This window comes from Anabrus simplex, chromosome 8, assembly GCF_040414725.1.
Source record: "Anabrus simplex isolate iqAnaSimp1 chromosome 8, ASM4041472v1, whole genome shotgun sequence".
NCBI lineage: Eukaryota > Metazoa > Arthropoda > Insecta > Orthoptera > Tettigoniidae > Anabrus > Anabrus simplex.
Genome location: NC_090272.1, coordinates 65,838,374 through 65,856,971, shown reverse-complemented (window position 1 = coordinate 65,856,971; position 18,598 = coordinate 65,838,374). Strand labels below are relative to the sequence as shown.

At 36.7% G+C, this 18,598-nt stretch overlaps 1 protein-coding gene across 1 annotated transcript in view; it reads left to right on the top strand.

The window, feature by feature from the left end:
* The window catches only part of LOC136878788 (charged multivesicular body protein 7), a 268,004-nt gene that overhangs the window by 241,887 nt on the left and 7,519 nt on the right, over positions 1-18,598 (top strand). Inside the window, exon 6 of the mRNA XM_067152259.2 lies at positions 1,759-1,924. Within this exon, the coding sequence (XP_067008360.2) occupies positions 1,759-1,924 (166 nt within the window). The remainder of the gene's footprint in view (positions 1-1,758; positions 1,925-18,598) is intronic.

The following is an 18,598-nucleotide window of genomic DNA, read 5'->3' as shown; positions in this document are numbered from 1 at the left end:
TAAGAATAAGGTATATTTTTTGCCTTTACCTAATAAAAATTTGTAAAAAATATGGCTATGCATTAATTGACACACACTTCTTTATTAAAGAACAATGTTAAAATATGTTATATTGCTAGATTTTCAATCTATTTATTACATGTTGAAAGCATTAGAATTTACAGATTCTTAAATCCTAGTCTGACATGCCACAGAAGTCATGTTTGTGTATCACCTGGTGGCACACATCATAGATTCACTATCCTTTAAGAATCGGTACCATATAAAGGAAAAATGTTCATTCTACATCAGGAGAGAAAAAGCATATAATATTGTAAAAATGGTTCAAAAGTCAAGGGAATTGGTCTCTTGAAATGAAAGAGCTCAGCTAATTTTTAAATGAGAAAAACATCTTTCCTGTACATATTTGTCCATCTTAGTTTAATGGTATTCAACCGCTGCATTTGGCTATATTCTGTTAGTTATGCAGTGCTGTTTCTCAAGCTACGGTATTCGTAGGGGCAAGATCAGTCAGCTATGAAATAAGAGTACAGCTGTCATGTAATGTTTTCTGTTGTGTCAAAGTCAAACAGGATCTAAACCAGTCAAAGCATGACTCCAGTAAGTAGCTCTTATTTGCTAATAATCTAAAACCAAATTTCTAAAATTTTATTTTAGTTGATTTATTACTAATTATTCATGTCAAATAGAGTAGATTCTAGGAGATTATTACAAGATCCTTTACGATTACCATAGAGGTTGTGAAAACTGAGAATCTGCTCTAAAAGTAGTGTTTAGAAACCCCTCTTAAAAGTGATAGATTTTTTAAAAAAAATAGTTAACTTCTGTGAACTAAAAGTTGCTTAGGTTTGGAATTGAGAGTGTAGTCAGTATAATGAAAACATGCATATGCTTGCACTTGGGCCTTTCTTATTTTTGCCCTGAAATCTTTATGTCGAGTCTCTAAGCCTCCACCCCTGCTCTCCAAGGTAAAGCCCATTAGTCTTATACTAGGTAACAAATGATTTCTTCATGGTTTGATCATCTAATCAGATAACTAGGAAAGAAGAAATGAATGGTGCTACAAGAGACATGGGTCAGTGTGAGACCAGATATATAAAGGTTGCAGATATAGTGCAATACAATTTGATTGCTGGAGGAAAAATATGCAAAGTCATTATATATTGCACCCATATCCCTTACATGGGTACAATATAATGTCTTTCTCAGCATCCAAGAATAAGATCAGAGGTTGAGATTCATGTTATTTTGTCTCAAAATGGGTAATACTGTATATTGAAGTTTTAACTCAAAACTAGTGTTGTATTAAAATATTCCATTCATTTGTTAAAGCAGATGCCTTTTTTTTTTTTTTTCACTTAGTTCACATATAACCTTGGAGTTTTTCTGTTTGTTGAAACTAATGCAAGATTAATAGAACACTATTAAATACTTGGAAAACAAAGAGTTTTAATAACAGAATGTATTGGAATTAAATGTTTTCTTTTCTCACATTTTTGTTGCTGATTCTGTTATTAATAAAATAGTTTTTTTTCCAGGTATCTAATACTGGTTTCTTAATCTTGTGTTAGTTTTAACAGACAGAAAAACATTAAGTTTGCATGATAATCCAATAATACAATAGTGGAAATGACTAAGTGTTAAATACAAACCCAGATTAATTACATGAAATAAGAACTAATAACTCACTTGCATCTTTTGTTCAAGTGTGTATTTATTTCACATAAAATATTGCTAGAGTAATTTGGCTCTTTTCAGATGTTGGATGTCCACGATGAGATCCAGGATGCACTGTCTATGTCTGTTAGTTCCACTGGTGATGAAGATCTGGAGACTGAGTTGGCTGAACTTCTACTTGCTGATGTTACAACACCTGAAAAGTTGCCAGAAACACCAACCAGAGAACAGCTTGGAGTCTTGGCAGGTAATGCCTGTTTTTAATTAGTCATCAAGAAAAGGATTTCCATAAATATAAAACGTGCTTACCTACAAATTTTGTACTGATCTGATTTACGTTTTCAATTTGTTGCAGAACTGTGGGTTGTGGGTGTACAATATATATTACTAGGTTGATAAAAAGATAGGAAAGCAGGAAAACATAGAAAGAAGGTTGTGCTGACAAGTTACTTAAAACTTGATTGAAAAGACAGTCAGTTTATTTAAGGCTAATCTGTGTATTTTTTTTTTTTTTTTTTTTTACAATTTGTTTGCGTCACACTGACATATATAGGTTGTATGGCGACAATGGGATAGGCCTAGGAGTGGGAAGGAAGCAGCCATGGCCTTAATTAACATACAACCCCAGCATTTGCCTGATGTGAAAATGGGAAAGCATGGAAAACTATCTTCAGGGCTGTCGACAGAGAGGTTCAAACCCACTATCTCCCGGATGCAAACTCACAGCTGCGCGCCCCTAACTGCACAGCCAACTCGCTCGGTCTCTTTTAAATTTATGGTGCGGGAAACATGACAATCTATGAGTAAATTGATTATTCTGCAAAATCCTTACTTCACTTCTTCAGAAAAAATCACAACTTCTCTAATAATTTCAAAAAAATGTAATTACATTTCTGCAGTAGGCCCTACACCAAAATACTTGGGAATAACACTTGATAGAACTTTGAATTTCAAGCAACATCTCTTAAATGTAGCTGCTAAAGTAAAAACTAGAAATAATATTCTTCAGAAACTTGCTGGTACATCATGGGGAGCCAATACTCATGTTCTAAGATCAACAGCATTAGCCTTATCATATTCTGTTGCTGAATACTGCTGCCCCTCTTGGATCAATAGTGTTCACACAAAGAAGATCGATGTACAACTCAATCAGGCAATGCGCATAATCACGGGTTGCATTCGGAGCATGAACACACTATGGCTTCCTGTTCTCAGCAGTATTCCACCTTCAGCCCTAAGACGATCAGAAGCTCTCCTAAAGGTTTGGAAGAACATTCAGCAGAACCCCCAACTACCCATCCATCAAGATATTACGCACACTGAACATTGACTGAAATCAAGGAAACCACCCTGGCGTACAGCAATGGATCTTGAAAGAACGTCTTTTCATGTTAACAGTTCATAGAAAGCCCAGTGGGATCAGGCTTCAGTAGTGAACAAACATCTAGTTGAGAATCCTTCTAAACGCATGCAAGGATTTTAATCTTCCAAGACGACAGTGGAGAATCATCAGTCGGATAAGAACTGGACAAGACAGATGTGGTTATCTGTTGTGCAAATGGGGTTGGACTAGATCTGCAGATTGTGATTGTGGTGCCTCTTCTCAGTCAATCCACCACATTGTTGCTGACTGCCCAATTCGAGCTTCAAAGGAACACTAATGGACATTCACCGCACATCGGATGAAGCAGTTGATTGGGTCAAAATGCTAGCCCTAGAGTTATAGTATTATACGGACTTGTGACTACGCACATTTATTCTGAACTATATACATGTGTGTACATAGATTCATCATACGATAAATAAATAAATAAATAAATAAATAAATAAATAAATAAATAAATAAATAAATAAATAAATAAATAAATAAATAATGCTGTAATGATTAAGAGGTACCCTAGCTTGTCTCCTGATGGTCAGTATGTGCCACACTGCTCAAAAAGGAAATCTGGTCACTTTTATTTATATGTACAAAAATCTATCACTAAAAAGTGCGCAGATAATAGATACATTGTAGTATAGATACAGTACGGTACATTTAGATAGTGCCGTATCTTGCCTGCTATATTCGTGTGTTATCTTTGGTAATCTTTGAGTACAGTAGTTCTTGCAAATTTCATTTCTGTTGGGCTTAGTAGTGACATACGGTACGGTACCGGTATCGTAATTAGAATACGTCTGAAAGTAGTTTAAAAAATTACTGTAGTGTACTGTACAGTAGTATATGAGTAATATCTTATTAGAATTTAGTGTGCTTATTTTATTATTGTAAAATATTTGTGTAGTACTGGTGTAGTAGAGGTATCCGTAGAAACTCTTACTAAAATATTGTTGAAATTAGGATAGGCTTAATTGCAGTTTGGAATTGTGTAGTTCTTGTGTATTACTTTCGATATTCAGTAATTAACAGCAGTTTTTATCCTGTTAGGGGTTGTAGGATAAAAAAAAAATTGAGCACGACTAAGTAGTATTGTAGTGTAGTCGTATATTAATTACCTTATTGTTGTGTACTGTCCCAGACAATATATCCCTCCGTTCATTTATTTTTTTGCAAATAAGTTACTTTATTTTTTTAATTTATAATTTTTCCCCCGTAAAGTGGCTAAGGAGCGCGAGTGTACTTATTGTGGGTGTTGTGAGGCATTGAGGGGTGTGAGGGAGGAGTTGGAAAGTTTGAGGGAGATAATTAGGATTCTCACAGAAGACAGGAAGGAAGATAGGACTCCCTCAAACAATGTACAGGTTACAGTAGGTGTACAAGAGGGAGGGGAAGGAAAGGGAGGAGTTGTAGAAGACAGGTGGTCTAATGTTCTAAGGGGAAGGAGATTGCAGGCCAAGGGCTCTTTTCAGGATCAGAATTCAGGACAGGTGTCTGTGCGAAATCGGTACGAGTCACTCCAGGTAGAACAACAGAGGGAAGATGAGGGACAGGGAACTGTTGCTGAGATGCATGGAAGTAGGAGGAAGGGAAAAGGTAGGAAAGGGAAATGTAGAGTAGAGGATAGGAAAAGACAGGTGGAACAGGGTCATGGGAAGGAGAAAAGGGAGGAGAAAGTAGCTTCTGCAGCTATCAGGAAAGATAGGGCTGACCAGGAGGGGAGGGGATCAAATGAGGTGGGTAGGGTTGAGGCTCTGGTCATGGGGGATTCCATCGTTAGACACGTGGGGAAAGTTTGTGGAGGAAAGGGAACCAGGGTAGAATGTTATCCTGGAATTAGGTTGAGGCAGATGTTGAGGAAAGTAGAAGAGAGGGAGGAGGGGAAGGAGAAGGTGGTAGTGTTTCACGTTGGTACCAACAACGTAAGGCAAGCTGATATAAGTACCAACATAGTTGGAGATGTGTGGGATCTGGTAAATGCAGCACGGGTGAAGTTTAAGAAAGCGGAGATTGTTATTAGTGGAATACTGTGTAGGAGGGATACTGACCGGAGGGTGATTGGGGATTTAAATGAGACTATGGAGTGGGTATGTGGGAAACTGGGAGTGAAATTTCTAGATCCTAATGGGTGGGTAGGAGATAGGGATCTGCGCTCGGATGGCCTTCATTTAAACCGCAGTGGTACGTATAAGTTAGGAAATTTGTTTGGAAGGGTAATAGGGAGGTACATTCAGGGAAACGGGATGGCCTAGGGAGCGGTGATAAGGGAACAGGGAACTGGAAATCAAGTAGGGATGACATAAAATTGTTAGTGTTGAACTGTAGAAGTATTGTAAAGAAAGGAATAGAATTAAGTAATTTAATAGATATATATTTACCAGATATTGTAATAGGAGTTGAATCATGGCTGAGAAATGATATAATGGATGCAGAAATTTTCTCACGGCACTGGAGTGTGTAAATACAAAGTATGTTACAAGTGTTTATTTATATATCCACCTATTCAATACAAAGAGATCTTTTTAGAAATTAAATATTATTATAAAATGTTAAGGGACATGTTTCGCCCATATTAAGGGCATCATCAGCCTCAAATTCAAACCTGTATGGTGAAAAATCAGGATCCTGATTGCTCTTACAAGCCATAAAAAGAGGATATCATTATAGGTGTCAGTCTAAACATACAAAATATTAGAATGTCCTTGGCTAAAATTGCAGTATCAAGCTGCATGTCATAAGTTCACATGAATATACTTTCCGGAGCGTTGAAAAACATGTTGGGGTAGGGCAGTAAACAGCTCAGTCTTTATAATGAAACAGAAATGTGCCTCCTTGAAGATGATAAGAAAAAGCAAAGCTGATACACTGTTACAGATGTCAATATCGTATGTTGTGATAAGACAACAGATCTCTTAAATGGCTGTTCAGCTGCCTATAGTCTATTTAACTGGCTGAAGGAGTGAAAGTCGAATGTGTTATGATAAGATAACAGTCTTCCTTACATAATTGTGGGAGTAAGGAAAAAGCATTCGGTTGTCTATCGATGTATTTATCTTATTTGAAGGACGAAAGTCGAAGGTTTATCGACGTTGATAGAGCTCTTTGGTGTGAAGTCCTTTCGTCTGTGAAGATGTAAATCAGTTATGGAAAGGTTAGTTGAAGAAAAATAACGTTATGTGTTAGAAATTAAATATTATTATAAAATGTTAAGGGACATGTTTCGCCCATATTAAGGGCATCATCAGCCTCAAATTCAAACCTGTATGGTGAAAAATCAGGATCCTGATTGCTCTTACAAGCCATAAAAAGAGGATATCATTATAGGTGTCAGTCTAAACATACAAAATATTAGAATGTCCTTGGCTAAAATTGCAGTATCGAGCTGCATGTCATAAGTTCACATGAATATACTTTCCGGAGCGTTGAAAAACTTGTTGGGGTAGGGCAGTAAACAGCTCAGTCTTTATAATGAAACAGAAATGTGCCTCCTTGAAGATGATAAGAAAAAGCAAAGCTGATACACTGTTACAGATGTCAATATCGTATGTTGTGATAAGACAACAGATCTCTTAAATGGCTGTTCAGCTGCCTATAGTCTATTTAACTGGCTGAAGGAGTGAAAGTCGAATGTGTTATGATAAGATAACAGTCTTCCTTACATAATTGTGGGAGTAAGGAAAAAGCATTCGGTTGTCTATCGATGTATTTATCTTATTTGAAGGACGAAAGTCGAAGGTTTATCGACGTTGATAGAGCTCTTTGGTGTGAAGTCCTTTCGTCTGTGAAGATGTAAATCAGTTATGGAAAGGTTAGTTGAAGAAAAATAACGTTATGTGTAGAAATTAAATATTATTATAAAATGTTAAGGGACATGTTTCGCCCATATTAAGGGCATCATCAGCCTCAAATTCAAACCTGTATGGTGAAAAATCAGGATCCTGATTGCTCTTACAAGCCATAAAAAGAGGATATCATTATAGGTGTCAGTCTAAACATACAAAATATTAGAATGTCCTTGGCTAAAATTGCAGTATCAAGCTGCATGTCATAAGTTCACATGAATATACTTTCCGGAGCGTTGAAAAACTTGTTGGGGTAGGGCAGTAAACATCTTCACAGACGAAAGGACTTCACACCAAAGAGCTCTATCAACGTCGATAAACCTTCGACTTTCGTCCTTCAAATAAGATAAATACATCGATAGACAACCGAATGCTTTTTCCTTACTCCCACAATTATGTAAGGAAGACTGTTATCTTATCATAACACATTCGACTTTCACTCCTTCAGCCAGTTAAATAGACTATAGGCAGCTGAACAGCCATTTAAGAGATCTGTTGTCTTATCACAACATACGATATTGACATCTGTAATAGTGTATCAGCTTTGCTTTTTCTTATCATCTTCAAGGAGGCACATTTCTGTTTCATTATAAAGACTGAGCTGTTTACTGCTCTACCCCAACAAGTTTTTCAACGCTCCGGAAAGTATATTCATGTGAACTTATGACATGCAGCTCGATACTGCAATTTTAGCCAAGGACATTCTAATATTTTGTATGTTTAGACTGACACCTATAATGATATCCTCTTTTTATGGCTTGTAAGAGCAATCAGGATCCTGATTTTTCACCATACAGGTTTGAATTTGAGGCTGATGATGCCCTTAATATGGGCGAAACATGTCCCTTAACATTTTATAATAATATTTAATTTCTAAAAAGATCTCTTTGTATTGAATAGGTGGATATATAAATAAACACTTGTAACATACTTTGTATTTACGTACATTTCAATACGGACCTAACATGAGAATTATAACATGTAACTGGAGTGTGTATCGTAGAGATAGGATAGGAAAGGTGGGAGGGGGAGTTTTCATTCTGGTGAAAGAAGAATTTGTAAGCTACGAAAAAGTTAAAGATGAGAAACATGAAATTCTAGGTGTAAGGCTCATTTCTAAAGATAATAGGCAACTTGATATATTTGGAGTGTACAGATCGGGAAAGGGTAGCACTGATGCGGATTCGGAATTATTTGATAGGATAGTCAGCTATGTGGGAAACGACATGGAAAGAAATGTGATTGTAGCGGGAGATCTGAATTTGCCAGATGTAAATTGGGAAGGAAATGCGAACGACAGGAAACATGACCAACAAATGGCAAATAAGTTAATATGGGAAGGACAGCCGATTCAGAAAGTGATGGAACCAACCAGAGGGAAAAATATCCTGGATGTGGTGCTGATAAAACCAGATGAGCTCTATAGGGAAACTGATGTAATAGATGGTATTAGTGATCATGAAGCTGTTTTTATGGTAGTTAAAAATAAATGCGATAGAAAGGAAGGTCTTAAAAGTAGGACTGTTTGGCAGTACCATATGGCTGATAAAGCAGGTATGAGGCAGTTTCTAAAAAGTAACTATGATCGGTGGAAAACGGTAAATAAAAATGTAAACAGACTCTGGGATGGGTTTAAAGAAATTGTTGAGGAATGCAAAAACAGGTTTGTACCTTTAAGGGTGGTAAGGAATGGTAAAGACCCACCTTATTATAATAGAGAAATAAAGAGACTAAGAAGGAGGTGCAGACTGGAAAGAAATAGAGTTAGAAATGGCTGTGGAAGTAAGGAGAAATTGAAGGAACTTACTAGAAAATTGAATCTAGCAAAGAAGGCAGCTAAGGACAACATGATGGCAAGCATAATTGGCAGTCATACAAATTTTAGTGAAAAATGGAAGGGTATGTATAGGTATTTTAAGGCAGAAACAGGTTCCAAGAAGGACATTCCAGGAATAATTAATGAACAAGGGGAGTGTGTATGTGAGGATCTTCAAAAGGCAGAAGTATTCAGTCAGCAGTATGTAAAGATTGTTGGTTACAAGGATAATGTCAAGATAGAGGAAGAGACTAAGGCCAAAGAAGTAATAAAATTTACATATGATAACAATGACATTTACAATAAGATACAAAAGTTGAAAACTAGAAAAAAGGCTGGAATTGATCAGATTTCTGTGGATATACTAAAGACAATGGGTTGGAATGTAGTACCATATCTGAAGTACTTATTTGATTATTGTTTGGTCAAAGGAGCTATACCAGATGAATGGAGAGTTGCTATAGTAGCCCCTGTGTATAAAGGAAAGGGTGATAGACATAAAGCTGAAAATTACAGGCCAGTAAGTTTGACATGCATTGTATGTAAGCTTTGGGATGGCATTCTTTCTGATTATATTAGACATGTTTGTGAAATTAATAACTGGTTCGATAGAAGGCAATTCGGTTTTAGGAAAGGTTATTCCACTGAAGCTCAACTTGTAGGATTCCAGCAAGATATAGCAGATATCTTGGATTCTGGAGGTCAAATGGACTGTATCGCGATTGACATGTCTAAGGGTACGTTTATGCTGCAGCTTCGCTGCTGGCTCATGGATGCTCGCCCTAGCACTTCGCTGCTGGCTATAGCCTGGCTGCTCGCCATGGAGCTTTTACCCTGCAGCAGCCCCGCGCGCACGCTGCTGGCAGCTCTCAGCTGTAGTCGAAAATTCAAAACAGAGGAACTGATAGTTAAGGCGGTTTGTATTTTGCATAATTTGATTATAGATATTGAGGGCATTGAACACTTAGACTACCGAGCTCGATAGCTGCAGTCGCTTAAGTGCGGCCAGTATCCAGTAATCGGGAGGTAGTGGGTTCGAGCCCCACTGCCGGCAGCCCTGAAGATGGTTTTCCGTGGTTTCCCATTTTCACACCAGGCAAATGCCGGGGCTGTACCTTAATTAAGGCCACGGCCGCTTCCTTCTAATTCCTAGGCCTTCTCTATCCCACCATCGCCGTAAGCCATAGCTGGGTCGGTGCGACGTAAAGCAAAAAAAAACCACCTCTTAGACTACGAAGACGTACTTCCAAGAGCTACCCCGTCGAGGAGAAACAACACAGCTCCAGCTGAAGCTTCTGAAGTGCGGAATAAATTCAGAGATTTTTATAACGAGTGAATCGCAGTTCTGTTGGCGAGTGTGTCTTATAATAATTTGGTGTACTGAATCTGAAATAAAAAGTGCAAAATGCTTCGCCTGGATTTTTCAGTGCATTTCTACTGCGGGAGTTGATTGAAGAATGAAGCTACAAATGCTTCATTTCCTAATTTAATAGTGTACTTTTAAAAATGTAAAATAGGGGGTTATGGAGTATGTCATTTTGACTTTAGTTAGGTCTTAACAAAATGTGTTTACAGTTTGAAAAAATAACTGTCGAACTTTCCATGAAAAACGAGGTACTTCATATAAATCACCTCCTTGTAAAAATAGAGGTCCCCAAAATGGCAAGATTAAAAGAACAAAGTTGATGTAATCGTTCCGCATTCTTTTGCCACGTCATTCCATAGTTTGATGATGATGGTTATTGTTTAAAGTGGGCTAACATGTAGATCATCGGCCCCTGATGGTACGAGATGAGACGAAATGGATTAAAAGTTATAATTAACCCACTGACTAGGATTAGGAAAATGCTATTTGCTCTACGTCGCACCGACACAGATATGTCTTACGGCGACAATGGGAGAGGAAAGGCCTAGGAATTGGAAGGAAGCGGCCGTGGCCTTAATTAAGGTACAGCCCCGCCATTTGCCTTGGTGTGAAAATTGGAAACCACGAGAAACCATCTTCAGGGCTGCCGACAGTGGGGCTCGAACCCACTATCTCCCGACTACTGGATACTGCAAGTAATGAAAATCATTTTATTTACCGTATTGAAAGATTCTCAATAATAATAATATAAAAGAATTTATTGGACTCCAACCTATTCAATACATTACTGGATGTTAACATTTTTAGTTAAACATCGTTAAAATGGAGACATGTTTCGCCCTCCATGTGGGGCATCATCAGTCATATCAAAGCACCTCAAAATTAAACCAGACGTCTGGTTGGAAATTATGAGCAATATTTATAAGAAAGAATACATTAAAAACACGTACAAAGTCCTATCCAAAACGAAATAACAACAGACTAGTTAGGTACACATAGTAAAATACGCTAGTGGTTTCTTAATATTAAAATGCACAGTATAAAAATGGAAGTAATCAAAGTCCGTATGATATTGAGTTCGATGGTGGTTCTGCGTTAGTATATACAAATGTTGGCAAAATAAAACACAATTTATAATTACTGTACACTTATTTCTAATTGTTAAAAATGATAAGGTAAAACATTCCAATTTGACTATTTATAATTTGGCTACAACCAAAATAATTCGCCCTAGAATTCATGAGGTAGTCAAACTCCGTTGGTCACTCTCTATTTGAATGGAGTGCACAGTGCGAGTGAACAGCTTTTAAAGTTAAAAACTTCATTATTGTTCCGTATTGAATAGAGAAATAAGATGTACAATATTATAGGTTAGGATCCACCTTTCAATACTCCGTAATAAGATAGTAAAAAGTAGTTACAACCTGTTTAATGGGACCGGTTTCAACACATTTTAAGTGTCATCATCAGCCAATTTGCGAAGATCTTACAACAACTAGCACATTGAATACAGGCAAAAAATTAACATTGTATCATAACGTTTTGAACATTTACTGAATTGCTACGTTATGATACAATGTTAATTTTTTGCCTGTATTCAATGTGCTAGTTGTTGTAAGATCTTCGCAAATTGGCTGATGATGACACTTAAAATGTGTTGAAACCGGTCCCATTAAACAGGTTGTAACTACTTTTTACTATCTTATTACGGAGTATTGAAAGGTGGATCCTAACCTATAATATTGTACATCTTATTGAACAGCTTTTGTTGATTATAACTGAGGCTGTGCTAAGACAGAGTTAAAACAACACCAGCTTCAAATGAAGATAGTTGAAAACATCATTAGGTTCTTCCTAGTTGACTAAAAATTTGCGTATATTTTGTTGTTGAAGTGTGGGAAAGTCAGTTATTGGTTAAATGGGCAACGGTCGAAAATGTTGTGCAGTGCAATCGGTGTTTGAGCTGTCCTACATGTGAGGGAAATCTGAAAATGGAGGATTTGTCTTAATTAGTTAAGTGAAATGACTGAAAAAGAAAAGAAACGGGAAATCATTGAGAGATGAAAAATGTGAAAATTAAAAATTTACCTTGAAAGCTGTTGAGCTGTTGCATAATTGTTAGGAGGTTTGTGGAGCACTGGCTGTCGCTAATGTCCTGCTCCTCGTGTTGTACGTGTGACGTCTTAGAGGAGGGGAGTGGATTTGAGAAGGCGGCGCCGTGGGTATGTGATTGGCGCTTGGGGAGGAGTTGTGTGTATTGGAGGGAGAATAGGGGCGTGATGAGTTGAGCGGCTTAGTGGGGGTGCTTGGAGAGCTTGTTTTGAGGATGTTAACAAGTCTTTTGTCTTTCAGATTTAAACTATTAAGCGAAAATATTAATTGTTCGTAAAGAGGGCTTCGGTTGTCTATTGGATCATTTAAATTCTTATTCTTATTATATTTTTGGTCCAAAAAAATGTATAAATTTTCGAACTCGGTCATGAGCCTGCCTTTATCTAGTCTTTTTAAAATTTGGAGATCCTGTTCGATTGTGGTAAAGTTATGTCCGGTGTCTTTCATATGGATGCTCATGGCTGAGTGTTTATTGTGCTTTTGGGCATTGAAATGTTCTGCATATCTAATTGCAAAGCTCCTACCAGTTTGACCGATATATGAACTGTTACATTCAGCACATTTCAGTCTATAAATGCCAGAGCCCGAAAATTTATTGTTGTCCGAGTTTATCTTATTGTGGTTGAAAAATAGCTTTTGATTAGAATTATGGGTCTTATAGGCTACCCTAATATCATGTTTTTTTAAAGGGGTAGCGATTTGATGTATAATGGGGTTAATGTAGGTGAATGATGCATATTTAGGCTTATTAATTTTAATTGGGGAGAGGTTTGTGGCCAATTTCAATTTCACTTTATTGATTATTTTCTGTATGATTGAGGGATTGTATCCATTGAAAACAGCTATTTCTTTTATGGTACTTATTTCTTTTTTTAAATTGACGGTTGACATGGGAATTTTTAACGCTCTGTACACTAAACTGTAAAATGAGGCTTGTTTGTGCGATTGTGGGTGAAGAGAATTTTGTTTTATGGTTGTGGGAGTGAATGAAGGTTTTCTGTGAATCTGGAAATCGAAATTGTTTAAGGTCCTGGTGATTGTAATGTCTAAAAAATTGATGATATTATTGTCCTCATCTTCTTTAGTAAACTTGATGCAATTGTCAAGGCTGTTTAAGTAAGTTAGTATGTCTTCACTATTATTGCAGCTTTTGTCTATTATTGCTAGTGTGTCATCGACATAGCGTAGCCAAAGACACAAACCGTTAATGCTGTTTGTTATTTTACTATTTTCGAGGTTGTCCATATAAATTTCGGCGAGTATTCCCGAAATGGGATCACCCATGGCTAGACCTTTTTGTTTGTATATCTTATTATTGAACGTAAAATAATTGTTATGAAGGACGAAAGTTAGTAACTGTAAGCCTTCTTCTATTTCTAACTGACTTAAGGTGCTGTGTTTAGAAAGATTAGTTCGTATGATTTCGATAGTTTTTTTAGCGGGAATGTTCGAGAACATATTGGTAATGTCAAATGAGCACATTATGTGGTTAGGCTGCAAATTAAATTTATTTAAAGTTTCGCATAATTCTATTGAGTTTTTAATAGGGTATTTATTGTGAAATGTGAAGTGTTTCTTAAGGAATTTTTGGAGGAACTGAGAAGTTTTGTACGTTGGGCTATTTCGGCTATTTATGATGGGTCGAATGGGAACATCATTTTTATGTATTTTTGGCAGTGATCTGACGGTGGGTAATTTGGGATTCATATTGATGAGTTTTTGATGTTCGTGTTCATTAAATAAGAAAGGTGAATTTTTTAGGATTGTTTTTAAATTACGCTGAGTTTTTAAGATAGGATCTTTTGAAATTATTGAGTAAGAATTATCGGAAAAGAAATCCTCCGTTTTTTTGACGTAGTCGTGTTTATTCATTAGGACTACGGCATTGCCTTTGTCGGCTTTCGTTACTATAACATTATTGGTGTCTACCTTTTTTCTTAATTCGTGGGTTTGTTTGAGAACGGTGAAATTATTGATGTCGGAAACTTCTTTTATAAGGGTGGGTAATTTCTTTTTTATCTCATATCTCACGTCATTTTGTCTGTCGAAAAAAACTCTTAAAACTCTTAAAAACTCAGCGTAATTTAAAAACAATCCTAAAAAATTCACCTTTCTTATTTAATGAACACGAACATCAAAAACTCATCAATATGAATCCCAAATTACCCACCGTCAGATCACTGCCAAAAATACATAAAAATGATGTTCCCATTCGACCCATCATAAATAGCCGAAATAGCCCAACGTACAAAACTTCTCAGTTCCTCCAAAAATTCCTTAAGAAACACTTCACATTTCACAATAAATACCCTATTAAAAACTCAATAGAATTATGCGAAACTTTAAATAAATTTAATTTGCACCACATAATGTGCTCATTTGACATTACCAATATGTTCTCGAACATTCCCGCTAAAAAAACTATCGAAATCATACGAACTAATCTTTCTAAACACAGCACCTTAAGTCAGTTAGAAATAGAAGAATGCTTACAGTTACTAACTTTCGTCCTTCATAACAATTATTTTACGTTCAATAATAAGATATACAAACAAGAAGGTCTAGCCATGGGTGATCCCATTTCGGGAATACTCGCCGAAATTTATATGGACAACCTCGAAAATAGTAAAATAACAAACAGCATTAACGGTTTGTGTCTTTGGCTACGCTATGTCGATGACACACTAGCAATAATAGACAAAAGCTGCAATAATAGTGAAGACATACTAACTTACTTAAACAGCCTTGACAATTGCATCAAGTTTACTAAAGAAGATGAGGACAATAATATCATCAATTTTTTAGACATTACAATCACCAGGACCTTAAACAATTTCGATTTCCAGATTCACAGAAAACCTTCATTCACTCCCACAACCATAAAACAAAATTCTCTTCACCCACAATCGCACAAACAAGCCTCATTTTACAGTTTAGTGTACAGAGCGTTAAAAATTCCCATGTCAACCGTCAATTTAAAAAAAGAAATAAGTACCATAAAAGAAATAGCTGTTTTCAATGGATACAATCCCTCAATCATACAGAAAATAATCAATAAAGTGAAATTGAAATTGGCCACAAACCTCTCCCCAATTAAAATTAATAAGCCTAAATATGCATCATTCACCTACATTAACCCCATTATACATCAAATCGCTACCCCTTTAAAAAAACATGATATTAGGGTAGCCTATAAGACCCATAATTCTAATCAAAAGCTATTTTTCAACCACAATAAGATAAAATGTACAATATAATAGGTTAGGATCCACCTTTCAATACTCCGTAATAAGATGGTAAGAAGTAGTTACAACCTGTTTAATGGGACCGGTTTCAACACATTTTAAGTGTCATCATCAGCCAATTTTCGAAGATCTTAAAACAACTAGCACATTGAATACAGGCAAAAAATTAACAATGTATCATAACGTAGCAATTCAGTAAATGTTCAAAACACAATAATCACTCTCTTGACTGTGATTATTGTGTTTTGAACATTTACTGAATTGCTACGTTATGATACATTGTTAATTTTTTGCCTGTATTCAATGTGCTAGTTGTTTTAAGATCTTCGAAAATTGGCTGATGATGACACTTAAAATGTGTTGAAACCGGTCCCATTAAACAGGTTGTAACTACTTCTTACCATCTTATTACGGAGTATTGAAAGGTGGATCCTAACCTATTATATTGTACATCTTATTTCTCTATTCAATACGGAACAATAATGAAGTTTTTAACTTTAAAACAATAAGATAAACTCGGACAACAATAAATTTTCGGGCTCTGGCATTTATAGACTGAAATGTGCTGAATGTAACAGTTCATATATCGGTCAAACTGGTAGGAGCTTTGCAATTAGATATGCAGAACATTTCAATGCCCAAAAGCACAATAAACACTCAGCCATGAGCATCCATATGAAAGACACCGGACATAACTTTACCACAATCGAACAGGATCTCCAAATTTTAAAAAGACTAGATAAAGGCAGGCTCATGACCGAGTTCGAAAATTTATACATTTTTTTGGACCAAAAATATAATAAGAATAAGAATTTAAATGATCCAATAGACAACCGAAGCCCTCTTTACGAACAATTAATATTTTCGCTTAATAGTTTAAATCTGAAAGACAAAAGACTTGTTAACATCCTCAAAACAAGCTCTCCAAGCACCCCCACTAAGCCGCTCAACTCATCACGCCCCTATTCTCCCTCCAATACACACAACTCCTCCCCAAGCGCCAATCACATACCCACGGCGCCGCCTTCTCAAATCCACTCCCCTCCTCTAAGACGTCACACGTACAACACGAGGAGCAGGACATTAGCGACAGCCAGTGCTCCACAAACCTCCTAACAATTATGCAACAGCTCAACAGCTTTCAAGGTAAATTTTTAATTTTCACATTTTTCATCTCTCAATGATTTCCCGTTTCTTTTCTTTTTCAGTCATTTCACTTAACTAATTAAGACAAATCCTCCATTTTCAGATTTCCCTCACATGTAGGACAGCTCAAACACCGATTGCACTGCACAACATTTTCGACCGTTGCCCATTTAACCAATAACTGACTTTCCCACACTTCAACAACAAAATATACGCAAATTTTTAGTCAACTAGGAAGAACCTAATGATGTTTTCAACTATCTTCATTTGAAGCTGGTGTTGTTTTAACTCTGTCTTAGCACAGCCTCAGTTATAATCAACAAAAGCTGTTCACTCGCACTGTGCACTCCATTCAAATAGAGAGTGACCAACGGAGTTTGACTACCTCATGAATTCTAGGGCGAATTATTTTGGTTGTAGCCAAATTATAAATAGTCAAATTGGAATGTTTTACCTTATCATTTTTAACAATTAGAAATAAGTGTACAGTAATTATAAATTGTGTTTTATTTTGCCAACATTTGTATATACTAACGCAGAACCACCATCGAACTCAATATCATACGGACTTTGATTACTTCCATTTTTATACTGTGCATTTTAATATTAAGAAACCACTAGCGTATTTTACTATGTGTACCTAACTAGTCTGTTGTTATTTCGTTTTGGATAGGACTTTGTACGTGTTTTTAATGTATTCTTTCTTATAAATATTGCTCATAATTTCCAACCAGACGTCTGGTTTAATTTTGAGGTGCTTTGATATGACTGATGATGCCCCACATGGAGGGCGAAACATGTCTCCATTTTAACGATGTTTAACTAAAAATGTTAACATCCAGTAATGTATTGAATAGGTTGGAGTCCAATAAATTCTTTTATATTATTATTACTGGATACTGGCCGCACTTAAGCGACTGCAGCTATCGAACTCGGTAGATTAGAAAAATGATAATGATGAGGAAAATTATTAATTTAAAATAAGCAGTGGATCTAATTCGCAATGCACTGACATTGAAGTAAAATAATATATTTAATTCCAATTAAAAATACACAAAGGTAAACACATAGTGTTTTTTTCTATTTGTTTTACGTCGCGCCGACACAGATAGGTCTTATGGCGACGATGGGATAGAAGAGGCCTCTGAATAGGAAGGAAGCAGTCGTGGTCTTAATTAAGGTACAACTCCAGCATTTTCCTTGTGTGAAAATAGGAAATCACGGAAAACAATCTTCAGGGCGCCGACAGTGGGGTTCGAACCCACTGTCTCCAGGATGCAAGCTCACAGCTGCACGCCCCTAATCGTACGGCCAACTCGCCCGGTAGGGTAAAATAGTAGTTAACAATAAAGCAATTACAACACAAATAGTTACTTTACTTTTAAACACGATAAAACAAGCCACTCTCTCTCATAAAACGTAGGAAAAGGTCTACTGGCCGCTCGTCATCTCGTCACTCCTTTTATCTCATATGAAACTCGTGTGATGATCCGCATGCCACTGACTCCAAATCGGATTGCGTTCGAAGACAGGTTCAGATAGCAAGTGAGCAAGTGATCACTGAATGTGTGTACAGAGTGCGAAGAGAGGAAGAGTGGGAGAGCGGGTGACCTTGAAAGAACCAATCACAGTCCAAGTTACAGGATTGCCAGTGATGGGCCAGGCTCGAAAATCAAACGTGTTTGAGACCATGGATGTGGCAAGGATAGCAGCCAGCAGCACAGCTATAAGCCGGGCTCCAGGGTAAAAGCACTGATTGAGATTCATTGGTTTGTTTCATAATCGCCTAATATCGAGCAGCGAGGCTTAGCGATGTGCCAGCAGCCAGGTTGCAGCATAAACGTACCCTAAAGCATTTGATAGGGTGGATCATGGGAGACTACTGGCAAATATGAGTGCAATTGGACTAGACAAAAGAGTGACTGAATGGGTTGCTATATTTCTAGAAAATAGATCTCAGAGAGTTAGAGTAGGTGAAGCTTTGTCTGACCCTGTAATAGTTGAGAGGGGAGTTCC